The 20,138-nt window shown below is 36.9% G+C and overlaps 1 protein-coding gene across 2 annotated transcripts in view; it reads right to left on the bottom strand.

Moving 5' to 3' along the window:
* LOC125257647 (matrix metalloproteinase-16-like) overlaps window positions 1-19,263 on the bottom strand; it is a 75,883-nt gene extending 56,620 nt beyond the window's left edge. For both annotated transcript variants that reach the window (XM_048174216.1, XM_048174215.1), the window contains exon 1: window positions 18,747-19,263. In XM_048174216.1, the coding sequence (XP_048030173.1) occupies window positions 18,747-18,857 (111 nt within the window). In that variant the 5' untranslated portion in view covers window positions 18,858-19,263. The remainder of the gene's footprint in view (window positions 1-18,746) is intronic.
* Between the last annotated feature and the right edge of the window lie 875 nt (window positions 19,264-20,138).

Consider the following 20,138-nt stretch of genomic DNA (forward strand, 5'->3'; position numbering starts at 1 on the left):
ATGTAATATAAGTCTCTGGTGTCCCCATAATGTGCTTGTGAAGTTTCAGCTCAAAATACCCCACAGATCATTTATTATAGCTTGTCAAATTTGTCCTCATTTGGGTGTGAGCAAAAACACACCGTTTCTGTGTGTGTCCCTTTAAATGCAAATGAGCTGCTGCTCCCGGCCCCCTTTCTAGAAGAGGGCGGAGTTTTAACAGCTCGCGCTTCGGTTGCTCAACAACAACAAAGCTGGAGAATCTCACACAGCTAAAATGACAATTGTCAGTAACGTTGACAGCGATTATCAGTAACGGACGAAAAATAGTTAAAATTAGTCATTGCAGCCCACATGCAAAGATATAACTGGCTTATATTTATATTTATATATATAGCTTATATCTTAAACTGAGAAAATACAACTGAGTTCCCTTCTGTGCTTGGACATCTAATTATATTTGCATAAAAAAAAACATTTTAGATTTTAACATTATGGATCATTTTCAGTAATGAGAATATTTATTTTGCATTACATTACTGTAAAGAGGATGATATTAATGCAAAATATGCAAATATTATAAAATTTCAAATTTTCTCTTTTAATTTTTGTGTGAAATATAATCTTGACATTTCTGTGAGAGATTCACTATTGTAGTTGTTTTTTAAAGGTCCTGCAGCTGGCAAACTTAATTTAATGACATACTAAACTAAAATGCATAACCCGATTTACCCAAGTACAGCATGTTCCTGGATCAGCATTGTTTATTTGTAATGGAATAACTTTCCTAGCAAACAATCATAAGCCAAACCACCCCTAAGATCAATGGGAATGACAGCCCTAACCATAAGATTTGATAGGTTGAAATGAACGTTGTTTGGGGTCAACAAGGAAATCGATCCACGAACACGATCTACTTACTGTAGGTAAATCATGTTAAGGTGTTTAATACACAAGTATGTACTTATACTTTAAAGTGCTGAACGTTGTTTAAGGCATGCGTAGACGTCCTTCAAGACATCGCCACACAGCTGTTTTTATGTTATTTACCAGGAATCTTGAGAATTCATCAAGCCCAAATAAGAATAAAGAACAAATTCAGGTTGTTCTGTAAGGTACATGACAGAAAGCTTAATATATATCAGGTCACATGAATATATCTTCATTACACACTCAGCAATCAGAGGACTTGATTCACTTAAGTTGTTTTATGTGTTATGCATCACAAGGATAATTAGCTGTGGTGTGTTATGCTGCATTCACGCCATGTCAAGATGACAACACGTGAAGTTCTATTCAGAGCTGTTCACGTCCTCGAACTGGGAATTATGCATTTCTGTGGCACCACTATCAACGACTAAATCAGTCAGGGGACTGTAGAACCATAGAATCTCACAGCAATCTGAGGACAGCAGCGCCAGGCCAGCAGCATCAGACTGGAAGTTAAGGTGGCGATTGCTGACGATTGCGTAACCCACCCCAACCAATAAAAATTGTGAATAAAAAAGGAATGCAATAATTTACAAATCTCATAAACTTATATTTTATTCACAATAGAATATAGATAACATATCAAATGTTGAAAGTGAGACATTTTGAAATGTCATGCCAAATATTGGCTCATTTTGGATTTCATGAGAGCTACACATTCCAAAAAAGTTGGGACAGGTAGCAATAAGAGGCCGGAAAATTAAATGTACATATAAGGATCAGCTGGAGGACCAATTTGCAACTTATTTGGTCAATTGGCAACATGATTGGGTATAAAAAGAGCCTCTCAGAGTGGCAGTGTCTCTCAGAAGTCAAGATGGGCAGAGGATCACCAATTCCCAAATAGTGCTCCAAAATAGTGGAGCAATATCAGAAAGGAGTTTCTCAGAGAAAAATTGCAAAGAGTTTGAAGTTATCATTATCTACAGTGCATAATATCATCCGAAGATTCAGAGAATCTGGAACAATCTCTGTGCGTAAGGGTCAAGGCCGGAAAACCATACCGAATGCCCGTGATCTTCGGGCACTTAGACGGCACTGCATCACATACAGGAATGCTACTGTAATGGAAATCACAACATGGGCTCAGGAATACTTCCAGAAAACATTGTCGGTGAACACAATCCACCGTGCCATTCGCCGTTGCTGGCTAAAACTCTATAGGTAAAAAAAGAAGCCATATCTAAACATGATCCAGAAGCGCAGGCATTTTCTCTGGGCTAAGGCTCATTTAAAATGGACTGTGGCAAAGTGAAAAACTGTTCTGTGGTCAGACAAATCAAAATTTGAAGTTCTTTTTGGAAAACTGGGACGCCATGTCATCCGGACTAAAGAGGACAAGGACAACCCAAGTTGTTATCAGCGCTCAGTTCAGAAGCCTGCATCTCTGATGGTATGGGGTTGCATGAGTGCATGTGGCATGGGCAACTTACACATGTGGAAAGGCACCATCAATGCTGAAAGGTATATCCAAGTTCTAGAACATCATATGCTCCCATCCAGACGTCGTCTCTTTCAGGGAAGACACCCCAACATTCGTTAACACTCATGAAATCTTGTAATTACGGCAGTTACAACAATGGTGTGAACACACCAACAAAATGAAGAACAATGAAATCTAGTAAATTGAGCCTAGTCAATGTTATTATAGTATTATTCATTCATATTTTCTTTTATTTATTTTCATAAAGCTTTTATCTATATTTTAGCTTTAATTTTTAGTTTAAGTTTTGGTACTATTTAATGTGCTTTTGTCATTTTTATTATTTTTAAAACATCTTTCTGTATAGCTTTAAATTATTATATTTTATATAAGTAATTTTGGTACTTCAACTTATTTATTTCAAGTTAGCTGCCAAGGCAATATTTGTAATTTTCATTATGGTTTGAAGTTTGTGATCTAATATTTATATTTTATATCAGTTTTATTTCAATTACCGAAAACTATTTTTAATAATTAGTTTACAATAACAACACTCCCTAGTAAATGTGTCTAGACTTTCAGAAAAGACCTCAACAATGTCTCAAACTGTGCTCGGATTCACCAAGAAAGTCTACAATCGTCTCATTTGTTTCTGTTTTTTCTCTCTACAAAGAAATTTTAGTAGAAACATCTGACAATGTTGATAATGGAGAATTCCATTAGATCTACTGAGATATGAAAGAGCAACATCTGAGCATTTAAATGTTCCTCAAGATATGATCTAGGGGTCAGCTAAAATATGTACAGTATAACTAACAAACTAGACGATTACATTCAGAATTTCCTCACAGAATTCCCTCTGCCTACTGGTTGACCTTCACCCCTGGCTGATGGCATGTCTGGCCAGGAAAGTGTAACACTCTGCTAATATATCCTGTATTTGCATTCACTCACAGCATGCTGTTAGCTAAACAGTGATCTGTTATCTTCAGATGTTTTCCCCTGCACAGGAATCATGCTTTTACCTGGCACAGGCATTTGGCACTGAAAGTCAGACTTCATGAATAAAAATCATAACCTAATTTGATGTTGGAATGGGATCCATGGGGATCTATGGTAGTTCAGGTTGACAGACACATATGTGATGAGGTGTTGCATAATGCACAGACCTCAAGTGACTGAGGAAACAAAACCAGAGCAGCAAATGTATCACGTTTTCGTGGGTGGCATTGTGCAGAGGTGCTATTATTTGATTGCACAACGCAACATATCTATTGCTGCCCAGCGTCTACGCCCAACACTTCACATTCCTCTATTTGTTTAGTGTGCTGAGGGACATTTTTACAGAAAAAAGAATGACAAACTATTTTCAGTCTTTGTTTCAAAACCTCAAAAAAAACCCAAAGGTTGCAAAAGACCTAAAATCCTGGCAAAAACCACAAGTATAAATAAACATAGTGAACCTCAACTTAATCTGTGGGAGGTATGGTCCATTATTGCGTTAAGTATTGGCAAGGTTTTAGAAAGGCTGTATTATTTGCACCAGTGACCTTAAAAGAGAAGTGTGCCATTTCTGGCACCAAACGGAATTGCAATCTGTTTGTTTGAAAGGCCTGACCGGTTTAGGCATAACAACATTGGCTTAATCAATGTTGTGGGATTACTTGTTTGTCCAAACCAATGAAATATAGTTTGAAATAATTACTTGTACATTTCTGTTGCCAGTAGTGGAGCATAAATTACAAACTTCACCTTTAAACAATGGCTAAATAGCTCATTTGGGTTACCATCAAAGTCCCTTTCAAGGAAAGTGTGTTCACTCGGCGGCCATATTTGCAACGCCTCCGGACAGCTATTTTGGACATCCAAGACTAAGTCCTATCTATTTGAATGGGGGAATCCTGACATCTCAAAAACTGCTTGCAGAACTCACAATTAAATAACATATTTCAAAACAGCAACAAAATCTGACATGAACTGTCTCCTTACGCTCAAATAGCATTAACCCTTAAATGCATACCTCGGGTCTTTAGTGACCCGGGACGTCATTCACTACCCTCCTCCTTGTTTATTTTTTAAAATTAGACATCAACCTTCTTGGTATTCCTCAATCAATTCATTATAAAGAATATAACAAGAAAAAAATCATAAAATTATAAAAGAATGCCTATTTTTGTATTCATTTTTTGTCAAAATTGTATAGGGTCGCAAACGACCCGAGGTGTGTATAAGTGTACGTATGTTTTTTTCTGCACAACAATAATTTAATCTTAGATGATGGAATAAGTGCAATTCACCTTTATTCCACAAGGTGGCAATGTCTGATACACAATGATGAAGTGACGATCCATTCAGACAAAAAACAAAAGAAGCAAAACATGAAATGGCTCAGCGATTTACTGCAGAGCAGGTACTGAACGCAATGAAATATGACTGTAACTGTCACTGGATGGATCTGGTGAAGCTGTTAGCGATCGAAATATTGATCAAAATATATCAATTTTGAAGATGTTGAAAATTATATAGTTTTGAGAATATGTTTGAGATCGCAAATGGGCTCATATTCGCGACCTCAAACATAAAACTAGCCTATTATTTGCTGAATGTACTGGGAAATGAGCTCTGAGGAGGATAGTGATGATGGCATGAAACATCTGCTCAAACTGAACCCTTTCAGGCTCCAAAAGGTAACAAAATATGATTTATTTTATTCTTCTGTAATTGTTACTCTAATATCAGAGGAGTTTTATATTATCACGACAGGTAGAGATCCATCCGTGTTAGATACAGATCTGGGTCGATAAAGACCCGAATATGTAAGAATGATTGGCGAAACAGTCATGCATTTAAGGGTTAAAAAAGCTTATTTTTCAGGCTAGACCAGCCAATGCACATGTGCAGTCCTAAGCGCGAGTCTCAGGAACCGGAGCTTCTAACAGCAGCTGCAGTGATGCGATGAGTTTACCAATCAGCGATTGGCTCTTTTACTTAGAAGTCATGACGTATTTCGCCATTTTGTGCAATGCAGTTTCTCACATTCATAACCCACTAATAGCAGTGAACCACCTTTCTATATCATAGTCTTTGGTTGACATTATGTTCCCAACCTATGTGGTCTACTGTAGGGCAGAGGTTTTCAAACTGGCCACAGACAAGTTTAGAATAAAATAAGTTTTGAACGTTTATTTATCGATATCGAAATCATGTGATTGATCATAATTATTTTATGACATTGAGAGTCATCAGCATTTAATTTGTCCTAAAATGTACTACACCACTCTCCTGAATGAATATGAGATTTATAGTATGCTAGCTGGCGTTCAAATATTCACATACACTTGCTTTGTCATACCACATATGACATAAGAAACACAGGAGGAATGAAGGTAAAGAGAAGGATCATTCAAAGTGTTTGTTTGGCTCTTATAGGTTCATCCTTCACTGGTGTCTAAACTCAATTATTCTTTCAGTTTTCCTGTGATATATGCCCTCTTTTATCTGCTCATGATGGACAGCTGAGCTCCACACACCAGGTCAATGTTTTCTTACACCTCTCTGTCAATCACTTCATATCAAAGCAGAAACACATTTAATAAAGTAAAGACAGATAAATTCATGTCATTTTAGTAGAGAAATGATCAGCTATGGATTATTCAGTGATATAGTACGGTGTATATACATTTGGCCATATTTATTCTAAAGTTACTGTGTCTTTAAGACAGGAAGAGGTTTTGTGAGGACTGTTACCCCAGGGGACCTCTAGAGGGAGAGAGAGTGTTCTGAGGTGGTTTTGGATTTGGGAACACTTAGCACTTTTGGTGCAGCTTCAAGAAGATTTGAGCCATTAAAAACCACAACCAGGACACGAGATACGTCGGCTCTTTGGATGTGGATTGTGTGCCAAATGAACAAAGAGCTTTGGGCATACAGGTAGCCTATATTTTGGTGAGACTGACATTTATTTACTTGGCAGATGCTGTAGTCAGAAGCACCTTACTGTACAATTTTTTTACTAAAGCTTAAGTGTCTTGCTGAAAGACATTTGGGGTTTAATCCTACAAACTTTCAGTTATTATTAGCCCTTTACCATTAAATCTTCCTACCCCTTTATTCCCTGTTTATCATTTTTGATGGAAACTGTTGTTTCTCAGTTTATTTTAAATGTTTTTTTTTTCTCTCTCTCTCTCTAAACCCATCAGTGTTCATGTCATTCATGTATGATTATGACTGTTTGGAATAGCAAACTAGTCATTGAGAAAGACTTTCCATTCATCTCAATGACAGTTACTCAGCCATTGCTGGACTGAATTCTGAATCCTTTTTTAGAACTGCGAGATATAAACTAAAGTCCAATTTTGAGGGGGGAAAAAAGACTGAATTTTTTAAATTTAGTTTATATCACACAATTCCGACTTTATATCACGCAATTCCGACTTTATAACACGCAATTCTGACTTTATAACTTACAATTGCAAGTTTATATCACACAATTCTGACTTTATAATATGCAATTCCGACTTTATATAACACAATTCTGACTTTATATATCTCAGTTCTGACTATAAAACTCGCAATTGCGAGTATATATCACACAAATCTGACTTTATAACATGCAATTCCGACTTTATAAAACAATTCTGACTTTATAACATGCAATTGCGAGTTTATATCACACAATTACGACTTTATATAACACGATTCTGACTTTATAACACAATTGCGAGTTTATATTACACAATTCTGACATTGTAACTCGCAATTGCGACTTTATATCTCGAAATTCTGACTTAATAACTCACAACTGCGACTTTATATCATGCAATTCTGAGAAAAAAAAAGTCAGAATTGCTAGATGTAAACTCGCAATTGTGAGACAAAAAGTCAGAATTGTGAGATAAAAAGTTGCAATTACCTTTTTTTTTTTATTGTGGGTGGAAATCTTTGCTCATATAGGCACTTTTTAAGGGGGGAAAAAAGACTGAATTTTTTAAATTTAGTTTATATCACGCAATTCCGACTTTATAACACGCAAATTCTGACTTTATAACTTACAATTGCAAGTTTATATCTCACAATTCTGACTTTATATAACACAATTCTGACTTTATAACACGCAATTTCAAGTTTATATCTCACAATTCTGACTTTATATAACACAATTCTGACTTTATAACACGCAATTGCAACTTTATATATCTCAGTTCTGACTATAAAACTCGCAATTGCGAGTTTATATCACACAAATCTAACTTTATAACATGCAATTCCGACTTTATAACATGCAATTGCGAGTTTATATCACACAATTACGACTTTATATAACACAATTCTGACTTTATAACGCAATTGCGAGTTTATATTACACAATTCTGACATTATAACTCGCAATTGCGACTTTATATCTCGAAATTCTGACTTAATAACTCACAACTGCGACTTTATATCATGCAATTCTGAGAAAAAAAAAGTCAGAATTGCTAGATGTAAACTCGCAATTGTGAGACAAAAAGTCAGAATTGTGAGATAAAAGTTGCAATTACCTTTTTTTTTTATTGTGGGTGGAAATCTTTGCTCATATAGGCCCTTTTTTTGTGGAATTTTTTTTTTGAGCCAATCACCTGAGCCGTAAATACCATGTGACTAATCATCAGTATAATTATTGTGATTTTTCACAATTTGTTTTACTATTTTATACTTTTAGCTGTCAATTTGAGTTTAAGTTTTTAAGTTTAAGTTTTTAATCTAATATTTATATTTTGTTTTATTTCAGCTGAAATAATGATATGAAAGATAATCATTTTAATTAACAATAACAACACAGGAACATAGCTATTGTTGAACTCCAAAAGGTCAACCAACTTCACACATGATATGATTTAGGCCGGAGCGGACCTGACTCCGGACTCTGATCGCTGAACCACGCCAGTGAACTTTCAGAGCTGATGTGTTTCATGGATCACTGGCTAATAAGCTAAACAAGGCCTAATTAGCCTCATAGAAACATCAAAGCTGAACCCTAAAGGCCGTTCTAATGCTTCATTAGCAATGAGACATCCTCAGAGAGAGGACGTGACCATGGCAACACGTACAGATGGAATATAGATCACAGATAAATAAGTGACTATTGTTTGGTTAGTCAAAAATACTTTGATTCCATGCTGAGATCCTTTGTTCATCTTTAGAGGTTAAAAAGTGTAAATGTTTGGCTCTGTGGTGCTTTCAAAATATTGTTTGTTTGAGCATCTAGACCAGCCCGGCAACAGCAACATTGGCTCAACCATTGGGCGGGAGTGTGACCAATGGCAGACGAGGGGAGTGTTTGAGGAAACCTGTGTGAAAACAGTCACTATTTTATCAATTCAGAACTTTTCCAGATTATTAGACTTGATAAATATTGGCAAGGCTCATTCATTTTAATGTGTGATTTAACCTTCATCCCAGCATGCAATTCGAGTTGCCATAACTGTTTTGCTGCCTCTATACATACATAAATATATGTGTGTGTTTCTATTGAGCACATAGTGTGGCTTATATTAAAAACGGACCTTTTCCCACAATGGCGCTTAACCATTGTCTGTTTTAGCTGAGCTGTGACACCAGACACGTCGGATCTCTTGCGTCACTTGTACTTAAGTGAGTGTAAGCGTGTGTGGGTAAGGGCTATCGCTCTCTGGTATCCGTTTTCACACGCACTAAATTATTAATCCGGACACATACCAAACCGTCATATCGCACATGGGATCTCCATGGCTACCCCCTCCGTCTCATGCCCTCCATCAACCGCTGCCGACTGTTTTGGCCAAATGTCAGAGAATGTCACGGTTCTATAACGGGTCTAGCACGCTTTTAACCTCTCGACCCAGTTCCAAACAAAACATTTTCATTCATTCACAGTTCATTCCCTCCAGAGAGAGGTTTGTGTCTGTTGCTACATGTTCAGAATTGAATACTAGCATACTGCTCAGTATGTACTGTATATGGCCTAATATTTTATAGTATATGTGACAACAAATCTTGTGGTGTGCTATGTTGTTGTTCATTATATTGCATGTTTAATCAGTGAGTGCCATTTTTAATCCAATTTTGAATGAAATGTCTTATGTTTTGACTTTTTAAATGATTGATTAAATGTGACCCCGGACCACAAAACCAGTCACAAGTCGCACGGGTATTTTTTTTTAGCAATAGCCAACAATACATTGTATGGGTCAAAATTATCGATTTTTCTTTTATGCCAAAAATCATTAGGATATTAAGTAAAGATCACGTTCCATGAAGATAGTTTGTAAATTTCCTACCGTAAATATATCAAAAATTTATTTTTGTGAGTGGATATGCATTGCTAAGGACTTCATTTGGACAACTTTAAAGGTGATTTTCTCAATATTTCGATTTGTTTGCACCCTCAGATACCAGATTTTCGAATAGTTGTATCAAATATTGTCCTATCCTAACAATCCATACATCAATGGAAAGCTTATTTATTCAGCTTTCAGATGATGTATAAATCTCAATTTAAAATAAATTGACCCTTATGACTGGTTTTGTGGTCCAGGGTCACAAATGTGAATTAGATGTTAACATTGTGGCCTTTGCTTCCATTTCATTCGTCACACTTGAAATGGAAGGTCAAGTTCAGTGCATTGTGGAAAACCGTATTTCACACAGTGTGCTCCTGTTGTACTGCACATTTTGTAGTAAATCATTCGGGTATTCCAGACATACAGATCCTCCAGAAATCTAAAAGAACACATTTCTCCCTATATATACAAAAATTAACCATGTTTTTTTCATAGTAAAATTATGCTTATTTGGCATAATGTCTACCATTTGTATAACCACAACAAAATCAGAGTTAAACTAGTTTTTGTAGCAAAATCATGGTTAGTTCGTGGTTACCATGAAAAAAATCCCGGAACCATGTTTTTTTTGGTTTTATTCATAATAAATCCATGGTTAATTTTCATAAGGGTATATGTAAAAAACAAAGATAATTTCTTCACATAATTTCAACATCATGGAATACAGAATTAATTAATTCAATTTCTTATCATTTTGTGTCATATGACTGAGTTATAAGGTTGTACCCACATAGAAGGCGATGTTCTTGTGACCTTGCACAACCTTCCCTAAAAGTTGGGGGATGTTCCTAAAACGTCCTCTTTTAGTAATGAAAGTGCTGCAGTTCAAGGTTCCTTATATGACTTTAGGGGGACGTTCCATTTTGGTTATTTTATCATCACATAAGAACGTTACAAAGAGGATATTTGGGACGTTAACAGAACGTTCCCACACGGTCCTCTGTTGGTCATTTAATAATGTTCCCGGTATGACATTAGGGGGACGTTCTATTTTGGTTATTTTATGGTTGCACAAGAATGTTACAAAGAGGACATTTGGGAAGTTAACAGAACGTCCTATAGTAATAGTCTCCTAAATATTCCCAGAACGTCCTGAATATTCCCTGGAGGTCCACCAAATAACGTTCCCCAACCCTTAAAAGAACTCCACATCGTGACCGTTTCTGAACATTCTGGGAACGTTACTAGGCAACGTCCTTAACACCAGTGGGGACGTTCTGAGAATGTTCTGGGAACGTAAAATTTATAGCGGGGTATTAGCTAGCTACCAAACGAATAGCTAGCAATGGTGCATTCTAGCATGCTAAATGCTAACCATGTGTTTGACTTAGTCTTTGCATGTTTGCTTTGTAAACACTTGCACGGTACTTCCGCCTACGTCATGCGTGACCTTTCCAACGTGATTACGCAATGTGTGGCGCATCGCAGAGCTAGTGCAAGATGAGCATTTGTGGTTAAAAAGTTTATAAATTTAAATTCTTTTTAGAAATTGACAGATTGTTTCACTAGATAAGACCCTTATTTCTCGGCTGGGATCGTGTAGAGCCCTTTGAAGCTGCATCGAAACTGCAGTTTGGACCTTCAACCTGTTGTACCCCACTGAAGTCCACTATATGGAGAAAAATCCTGGAATGTTTTCCTCAAAAACCTTAATTTCTTTTCAACTGAAAAAAAGAAAGACATAAACATCTTGGATGGGGGTGAGTAAATTATCAGGATATTTTAATTCTGAAGTGAACTAACAACACTTTAACCTGACTACCTTCGGTTACACCAACAAAAGTCATTTTCAAATGCCAGGTCATGTCGAAATACCACATTGTTAGTTTTTACAGTGTAGTCAGTGTCTGTGCTATGTAGAAGTGAGCTTGGCATCAAGTCATCACTGGATTGAGCTGCAAGAACATTTTTTCCAGGTCCCTACGGTGTCAATAGAAAACCCCAAACATCTCAAGAGGGCCGATAGTGTCATGTGCGGCTGTTCAACACCAGCAATCACCCGTGCCATTAAAGATTGAAGAGCAACAGTCTCTTTCGGCACACAAACATTACGCCAAGGAAAACAGCAAGAGACGGCGTGAGTGAGACAGAAAAGAAAGAAAATAACGTCCGGGCAGTAAGAAAGCTAGAAATAGGCATTGCATACAGACAGAACCACGCGTTAGGTTTGCGACTGTGTTTGGGTTGTACTGGTGCGCTTTGGTTCTCACAAGACTCTGACAGATAAACAGACGGATGTGTCGTCCCCTCCACAGCGAAAATCTGCTCGCCGTATAGAGCCAAACTGACATCAGAGAGACCATGTGTGAACGCAACATGCTACATGAAACACAGAGCACTACGATCTTTCCTGGAAATGCACATGATGACACAATGTAGGAATAGAAAGCATGCACGCATACATGCAAGCACATAAATGCAACAACTGTTAACAAATATAAGAGCTAATAAAAAGGTCAAGAATCTATTCATGTCCTCAGTAGGCTTCAAGACAGAAGTGCCGCTCATAAACACTGCAAAAGTATAAACACACAGATGGAAGGATGAAGGCGACGATCTAATAAACATTTGAGCTTCTGTTCATTCATGAGCCATCAAAAGAGACTTTAATGTTGTACTCTGGAACAAAACCGACCAAGTTAAATGGCTCCATTATTTATAGGGTTCTTGTGATCGGATCTGTCGGGCAGTGAGAAAGACAGAACTGAACCCAGGCAGTTGGGCCATCACGGACTCGCCGCTCAGCAGGACGCAACCTCAATGCCTCTAGTACACATATAAAGTTAAAGCAAAGGGCTTATGGGATGAGTTGCGCATTGTGTATTCTCTTTGAAGCTGTGTGTTGCGTTGAGAGCTGAGCATGAAAGTATGTGTGTGTATTTTATGTGCAAGTGGCTTGTTTGAGTGTGACAAAATCCAAAGCGTGGCTTTGAATAATGTGATACACAGATTATCTAAATATAGACCTATAATCTGAACTATTCATCCCAAAACACTGGCATACTATTAGGGCTAGGTGATATTTTGAATATTTTTGAAATGTCTGAGATGTGTTAGTTGCCGGTATGAGAGTGTTAATTGTCATTAGCATTAGAATTGGTTCAATTCATTTACATGTATGAGTTCAAACTGTCCATTTAAATGAATGAACTCAACTCAAATTCAATGTTTTGTTTGTGTCATCACTCAAAAATGTTCACGTTGATGAAAGTTCATGACGAGCATTCCTTACTCGTAGGTATGTGTATTTTAATAGTGTTGTTGATGAAAAATTCATTAATGTCAGAATTGATTAACATAAACCAGTTAAAAATGTCCATTTAAATGAATTGATTAAACTCTAATTCAACGTTTTATTTGTCATTACATATACATCATGGATGTCTCCGAATTTTATTGTTCAACCCCAATGTACAAATAGGTTTGGGTGATATATATAATATTTGAGATGACAAACAGTTTAAGGGTACGTTTACACAACAACAATGTACTAAAAACGTAAAATTTTATCCTTTGCGTTTTTCATGTGCAGACAGCAACACTGTCAAAATTATCCCCGTTCACACGGATCCGCGAAAATGACTAAAAATGCTGTATTGTGCATGCCAGGCCAGTAGTTGCCGATGTCACTTTGTAAACAAACACTACGCGTCTATATGCGTAATACACATGCGCATAACGTTACTGTTTTCACAAATTTGCGCTTTTGTAGTTTACATGGAGACGATAACGGTGTCATTTACAAAAATTTGCACTGTTTTCAAAAGTTGGTTTTTAGGCCAAAACACATAAAACATTTTCCATTTTTAGTTGAAAATGGTGTCCTGTTTCAACACTGGCATACAATTAGGACTGGGCAATATATTAAATATTTACAAAATATTTAAGTTTGTTCAGTTTAATCAGTTTAAATCAGTAATTCATTTGTGATAACTTGTTACTCAAAATGTCTTAGCTTAGTGTTTTTCATATATTAAAATATTTTAGTAAAATATTTGTAGGTAAATATTGCAATTTATGGCTATATTGTCAAAAAGATGGTAATTTTTGGGTCACCTTAGAGTAAATACATACATATTGTGATTATATATATTTAAGTACCTTATTGCTTTCATAAAACAGTTACTACACAATACAAGTATTAAAGCCAAAAATATGTATCAATGCAACTTGAAGTAAACTTTCACTAAAGCATTCCTTCCGCCGGAAAAAAATAGTCCCTGACCGTGAACAGCAACAGAAGTTACATTATTATGCCATTAGATGGCGGCAAAGACTGTCTTAATGAGTGTGTCAGTCAGTAGCGAAGAACTTTACATTGAAAAGACTGAATTGTTGTGAACATGGAACAAGACGCAACTGACAAATGCTTTGACTAGTGCTGTCAGTCACGGGAAAACCCCTTAACTGTTAAAAGGACAGGATAATACAGCAGACATTTAAACAGATTTTTTATTATGAACATAGGACTGACCTGAAGGAAAATGTTAAATCTGAATGCAGGTAATAAACTCGCTCACTTGATCTTTTTCTCACAACACTCTTCTACATTCAGAATCAGAATCAAGGACAGGAACTAACCATTTAATTTCTATAGGCATATATATATAGAAAATCACCAAGAGGCTGAAAAATATCACCCAACCCTATACATCCAGTGCATATGCAAGTGTATTTTAGGGTGAATCACTGTGACCATGGCTGCAGAAATAACATTCGCTCTTGTTTTAACGTAACTTTAGCAAAATGAAAGACACTGCAATAGAAAGGCAGAGGCTGAACTCTATCTGAACTCTATTCACACACACATCATGTTATACGAAGTGACAAACATCATCCAAACATGTCATTCTGCAGAGAATACGGCTTTGTTGTAGAGGTATGACAGAGCTTTATTTGTTCACAGCGTCACTTTTTGTAGACTGACAGCTCTGGCGCTATTTTACAGCATTTTCGTAAGACACATGATGACTTAAATCTATACAATGAATGAAATAACGCCCCCGTAATCCAAACGATTTATATTAATACAACTTTTTCCATTTAATAAATCTTTCTTTTTAATTAAAAAATAAATCAGTTGTGTCCCCGGGAGATAACTTCTCGGCTGGTTCTGGGAGGCCATTCTTCAACTGAAAGCATTGTAAAGACCTCCAGAGAGCAATACGTATGGAGAGCGCGAGAACAGCCAAGAAAAGATTACATGTCCATTGTCAGCTCTTAATAATTTGGCTTTCTGAAAGACCAAATAGTTTGTCAATGGTTTCTTTTATAACACACCTCAATGCCTTTGCCGCACACTAGTTAAATCCCTCTTTTGTCTGTCTGTCACACTATTAATAACGTCTCTCTCCAAAACACACACACACACAGACCGAAAGTGAGCAAGCGAGAGAGAGAGAGAGAGAGAGAGAGAGAGACCTTTTCTACTGTACTGGGAGTGTGTACGTCGTACATTTGAAAAGATATTGAACCATAACACAATAAAACTAGTTAAATGTGTCTGGTAAAACAGTGTTAATCGTGTGGAACACAAGCAGGCAGGAAATTGAGATGATGCTGTGGCCCAGTGACCAATCAGCTCCTGACCTCGGTCCCACAGAGACGGTCATAATGTCAGCCGACCGCTGCTCTGCCATCAAAACCTGGACGGATTTAGGTTAAACTCTGGCTAACGCACAGATCTGTCATTTAGAAAGACAGAAACACATCTTATCCCTCTAAAAGCCACTGTATTTGTGTGTGTGCTCAGGAAGCTACCAATATAAACCTCTGCCACTGCCACACCAGCAGAGCATTCAAGCCAAACCGCGCCAATAAACTGCAATGTTTTTACATCAGTGTCCGTTTATAACATCAGACAAGTGGAAAATGCATTCTGTCTGTCTGTTCTATGTTTTTTTTACCCTGGCAGATTCAATGTTTGACTCACACAATGCTTTCTTAAAGGGACAGTTCACCATAAAATGAAAGCTCTGTCATCATTAGGGGCTTTTGCACCGAATAGTTCTAGGAACTCAGTTATAGAAACTAGTTCCCAGAGAACTCATTTCTCCCCTGGGCCATGTACCTGGTTGCATTCGCACCAGGAATAGGAAATGTGAAGCGGCCGACAGTGGCGTCTTTAAGTGCGGCATTTACAAAACCGGTGGATGGAACTGACAACTTTCAGTATCGAAGCAGAGAAAAGAACACAACCCTGCAGACAACAGGCAAATGCTGTTATCACTGTTTTCCATGTTCGTGAAGTAAATATGTTCACACGGCTTTATAAAAATGCCGGGTGCCGGTGTTTGACATGCGGTCGACCAATCAACGTACATTCACATCACTGATAGTTTCTATAGTGCTGGTTTAGATCTTGCTCTGAAGTAGGAGCTAATTTAGTTCCCCCAAAAGGAGTTACTAGAACTAAAATCGTTCCTAGTTCCTGTGGTGCAAACACGGCAAAATCCAGGTACTTCAGCCAATAGTTCTAGGAAACTATGAAAAGGTTCCTCTGGTGCGAAAGCCCCTATTTACTCAACCTAATGTCATTCCAAACTCTGCAGAATGCAAAAGAATATATTTTGAAGAATGTTGCGGTCCAAACAACATTGGAACCCATTGACTTTAATTGTATGAGACATTTTCTGCAGATTTGGAGTGTGTTTGAGGGTTAGTAAATTATTTTTGAGTGAACTATCCCTTACTCTCTTTAAAAAATAAAGGTTCATTTAAGAACCATTTGGGTTCCCAAAAAGAACCTTTGAAGGTAGTGTTGTAGTCAAGACCACCTAAACCGAGACCAAGTCGAGACCAAGACTTTGGGGGGTTGAGACCAAGACCAAGGCAAGTCGAGACCGAGTCAAGGCCAAGACTAGCACAATTAAAAATAAAATGTTGTTTATTGAACATTTGTAAAGAATCAATATCACGTTTGCAATTGTGCTCATATTTGTGAAAACAGCCCTCTTTCTTGTGATATTGCTTATTTATATCATATGTTATAATATAAATATCAAAATCTTGTACTTTTTTGCAATTATATCTTGAATTTTGTGGGCATTTGTATTCATTTTGGTGACATTTTTGACACAATCCCTTGCCGATTTCTGTCCCGGCACAGAATAAATTAAATTAGAAATAAGTTATTGATTGCATTTGAAGCAGGAGGTTTTACATCCAATCAAATTAATTATGTTAACAAAGACAATTCATTGGCAATTTAGAGATATCAGCGCAGTTGTGGTCTTGACTGGTCTTGAAATAAAATCCTGAGTCCTTTTAGTTTGAGACCAAATTCGGCTGAGATCAAGACAAGACCAAGACCTTCAAAAAATGAGCTGTCTCAAGACCAAACACTGGTCTTAAGTACTACAACACTACTTTGAGGGAACAATTCTTAAAAGAACCATTTTTCTGAATCTGAAGAACACTTTTACACTCTCAAAAATAAAAGATTCTTTATTGGCATCAATGGTTCCATGAAGAACCTTTAACATCCACGGAAACTTTCCACTGCACAAAAGGTTCTTTATAGTGGAAAATGGTTCTTGTAGGAACTGTTCACTACAAAGTTCTTTGGGAAACCAAAAAACGGTTCTTCTATGGCATCGGTGTGAAAACCTCCCTTATTTTTAAGATCCTTTTGTGCATTTGAAAGGTTCCATGGATGTTAAATGTTCTTCATGGAACCATAGATGCCATTAAAGTAGTAATCAATAAAGAAGAAATCAAAGTCAATCCAGTAAAGAACTTTGTATGGAGCTGATTTGATTTAATCTGTTTTCCGCTTCGCATCTCATTTAGTTATCTCAAAATACTAATTCATAAGGGATGCTTAAATACATGCAGAGTGGAGACTTCAAAGTACACGGAACTGTAAAATGTTACAGAATTGCTGCTGTCCTGAGAAAGCCTCTAATCTCAAAGGGTCTAAAATAGCAATCTTCCGAGAGACAGAAAGAATAACAGTTGTCAGGGATGAAAATTTAAGGCGTCTCAAGCCATTGTTTGCTTTACCACAGATTTTAGGCTCCTTAAAGACATAGAGGGCATCTGACACAACTGTCAAGCTCATAAACAGGCGGTCTGCCTCTGCAACACCATCCAGCGCTTGAGTCATTATAAGCTATGGAGAAAAACTTTGCCCTGAACACACTTCACTATTCCAAACAACACAAACAGCTGTCTCATTTGAGCATAACTTCTGACCGACTGTAAATTCACAGCGGACTTTTATAATGTTGGCACGTTTCAAAGGCGAAAGCTTTCTTTGCTGCATTTCTAATAAAAATGAAAAGTTGAACTGTAAAAGCATGTTTACCATTACAATATTTAGGCTGTAATGACAGGTTGACTTCTTTTGGTTACTGGCCGGATATCAAGTCATGTCGAGTTGATTTATTCCGCCCTTTCGTGAATCAGATTGTGCCAATAGAACAAACCTCAGTGTATGTGTGTGTGTGTTTGTGTGTCCAGAGCAGCAGGAAAAGAGAATATACAAGCTTCTAGACTGGAATTATGGAAGTGTGCCACACAATAAGTCAAGGGGTGCAACTAAACAAGCACTTCAGTTTTTGAATAAATTAGCTATAGATTGAAGTAGCAGCAGAATATAAGTTATGCATGTTATGTGCAAATCTAGTGCATCACAAAAGTGTATTAATTACTAAGCAATTGCACTGTAACATGATCACTACTGCGTCCTTAGCATATTTTAACATCATTAAGATGGTTAAATAAAGTTGCTTGTAGTCATCTATTATAGTAAACATTCACCAACAAGTCTCAGAAATAACAAGCCAATCAATTCCTGCTGCGTACTGTAGGCTAGTGTTGTCATTTTAATAAACTTTGAATTGATGTGTTATGGGGAGACTAACGTGCAAAGCTTGACCTGCTAGATTGCATAGTAGTTTTCATGCAAAATGCTCAATCCAGCGCAGGGTTTGTTATGTACATAGAGATGTGAAGGACATCAGCATCATCTCCTCTTGTGGATCTCTTACCTCCACACTGAATTGCTGCTCCTCACCGTCCACAGCACATAAAATCCACAGCAAGAACTGCGCGCACAAGCAGTTCAACCCTCTTCTATTATTCAGTGTTAACAAAACCATAATGACCCGTATTTATTCGTTTTGGCTGCTTTTATTAATAGTCAATAAAAAAGCAAAGAACAAAAGAAGGAATAAATCCCTCTGGTCTCAGTGGGTTGGAAACATTAGAGGCAGACAAACAGTCGTCACGTCGAGAGATATAATAATAATAATATCATATCACTCCGGGAGGCTCTGGTCGCGTTGTTTGCTCCTTTAGAGTTCGTCTCGTCTTTGTTCTCCCCCGGAGGCGCAGATGTGATGATGATGCTCAGATAAGTCACATTTAGTTGTGCTGCTCCTCTTCTGCTCAGCGCGATGGACTGCGAGTTTTCAACCATACCTCTCCCTTCTGAGCATGCGCGCTGAGCTCCGCTCTGAATCCCACCTCAGCGGAGAACCCACGGAGAGCAACGTCACGGAATCCTTGATCAGAAACCCAACACCAAACTGGAGTAAATAACAGCTACTGTTGTGTACTACTAATATTTATTTATTTATTATTATTAATAATATTTTTATATTATTAATCATATTTTAGTAGTAGTTGTAGAAGGAGTAGGCCTAGTAGTAGCAGAAACTAAAATTAATAATAGGCATACATGTATATTTTTATTAACTAATATATATATATATATATATATATATATATTAGTAACATTCAGAGAGAGAGAGAGAGGCTATTTATATTCTATATATGTTAAATTCTATAGGCTATGTTAGATACAGTATGTAATAATATATAATGTTTAGATTTATTCTTTTGAGTTTACAATACATCTTGGCTTCCCTTCCTTGGATGCCTTTTAACATGCGGAGTGTACCGTTCATGTCCACTAGAGGGCATCTCTCATGTTTTCTTACAGCATACAAAGAATGGGACATCACAATTTCCCCACTTTTAATGTACATCAGGTCTTCAGTTGTTTATTTTGTTTTTACCAAGTTGTCAGTTCCAATATTCAGCCTTCTCTGATTGAACAATCCAGATCCTTAGTTCCAATATTTGCTTGACCAATTATTTCAACACTCTTAAAGGGTTAGTTCACCCAAAAAATGAAAATTATGCCATTTATTACTCACCTTTATGTCGTTCTACACCCGTAACACCTTCGTTCATCTCCTGAACACAAATAAAAATATTTTTCATAAAATCTATGCTTTCAAACATCCAGAAAGGTACTAAAAACGTATTTAAAACAGCTCATGTGAGTACACTGGTTCTACCTTAATTTTACAAAGCGACGAGAATACTTTTTGTGCACAAAAAATAAAAAAAAATAATTAAAAAATCTACTTTTC

Source organism: Megalobrama amblycephala, linkage group LG22 (assembly GCF_018812025.1).
Source record: "Megalobrama amblycephala isolate DHTTF-2021 linkage group LG22, ASM1881202v1, whole genome shotgun sequence".
Classification (NCBI taxonomy): Eukaryota; Metazoa; Chordata; class Actinopteri; order Cypriniformes; family Xenocyprididae; genus Megalobrama; species Megalobrama amblycephala.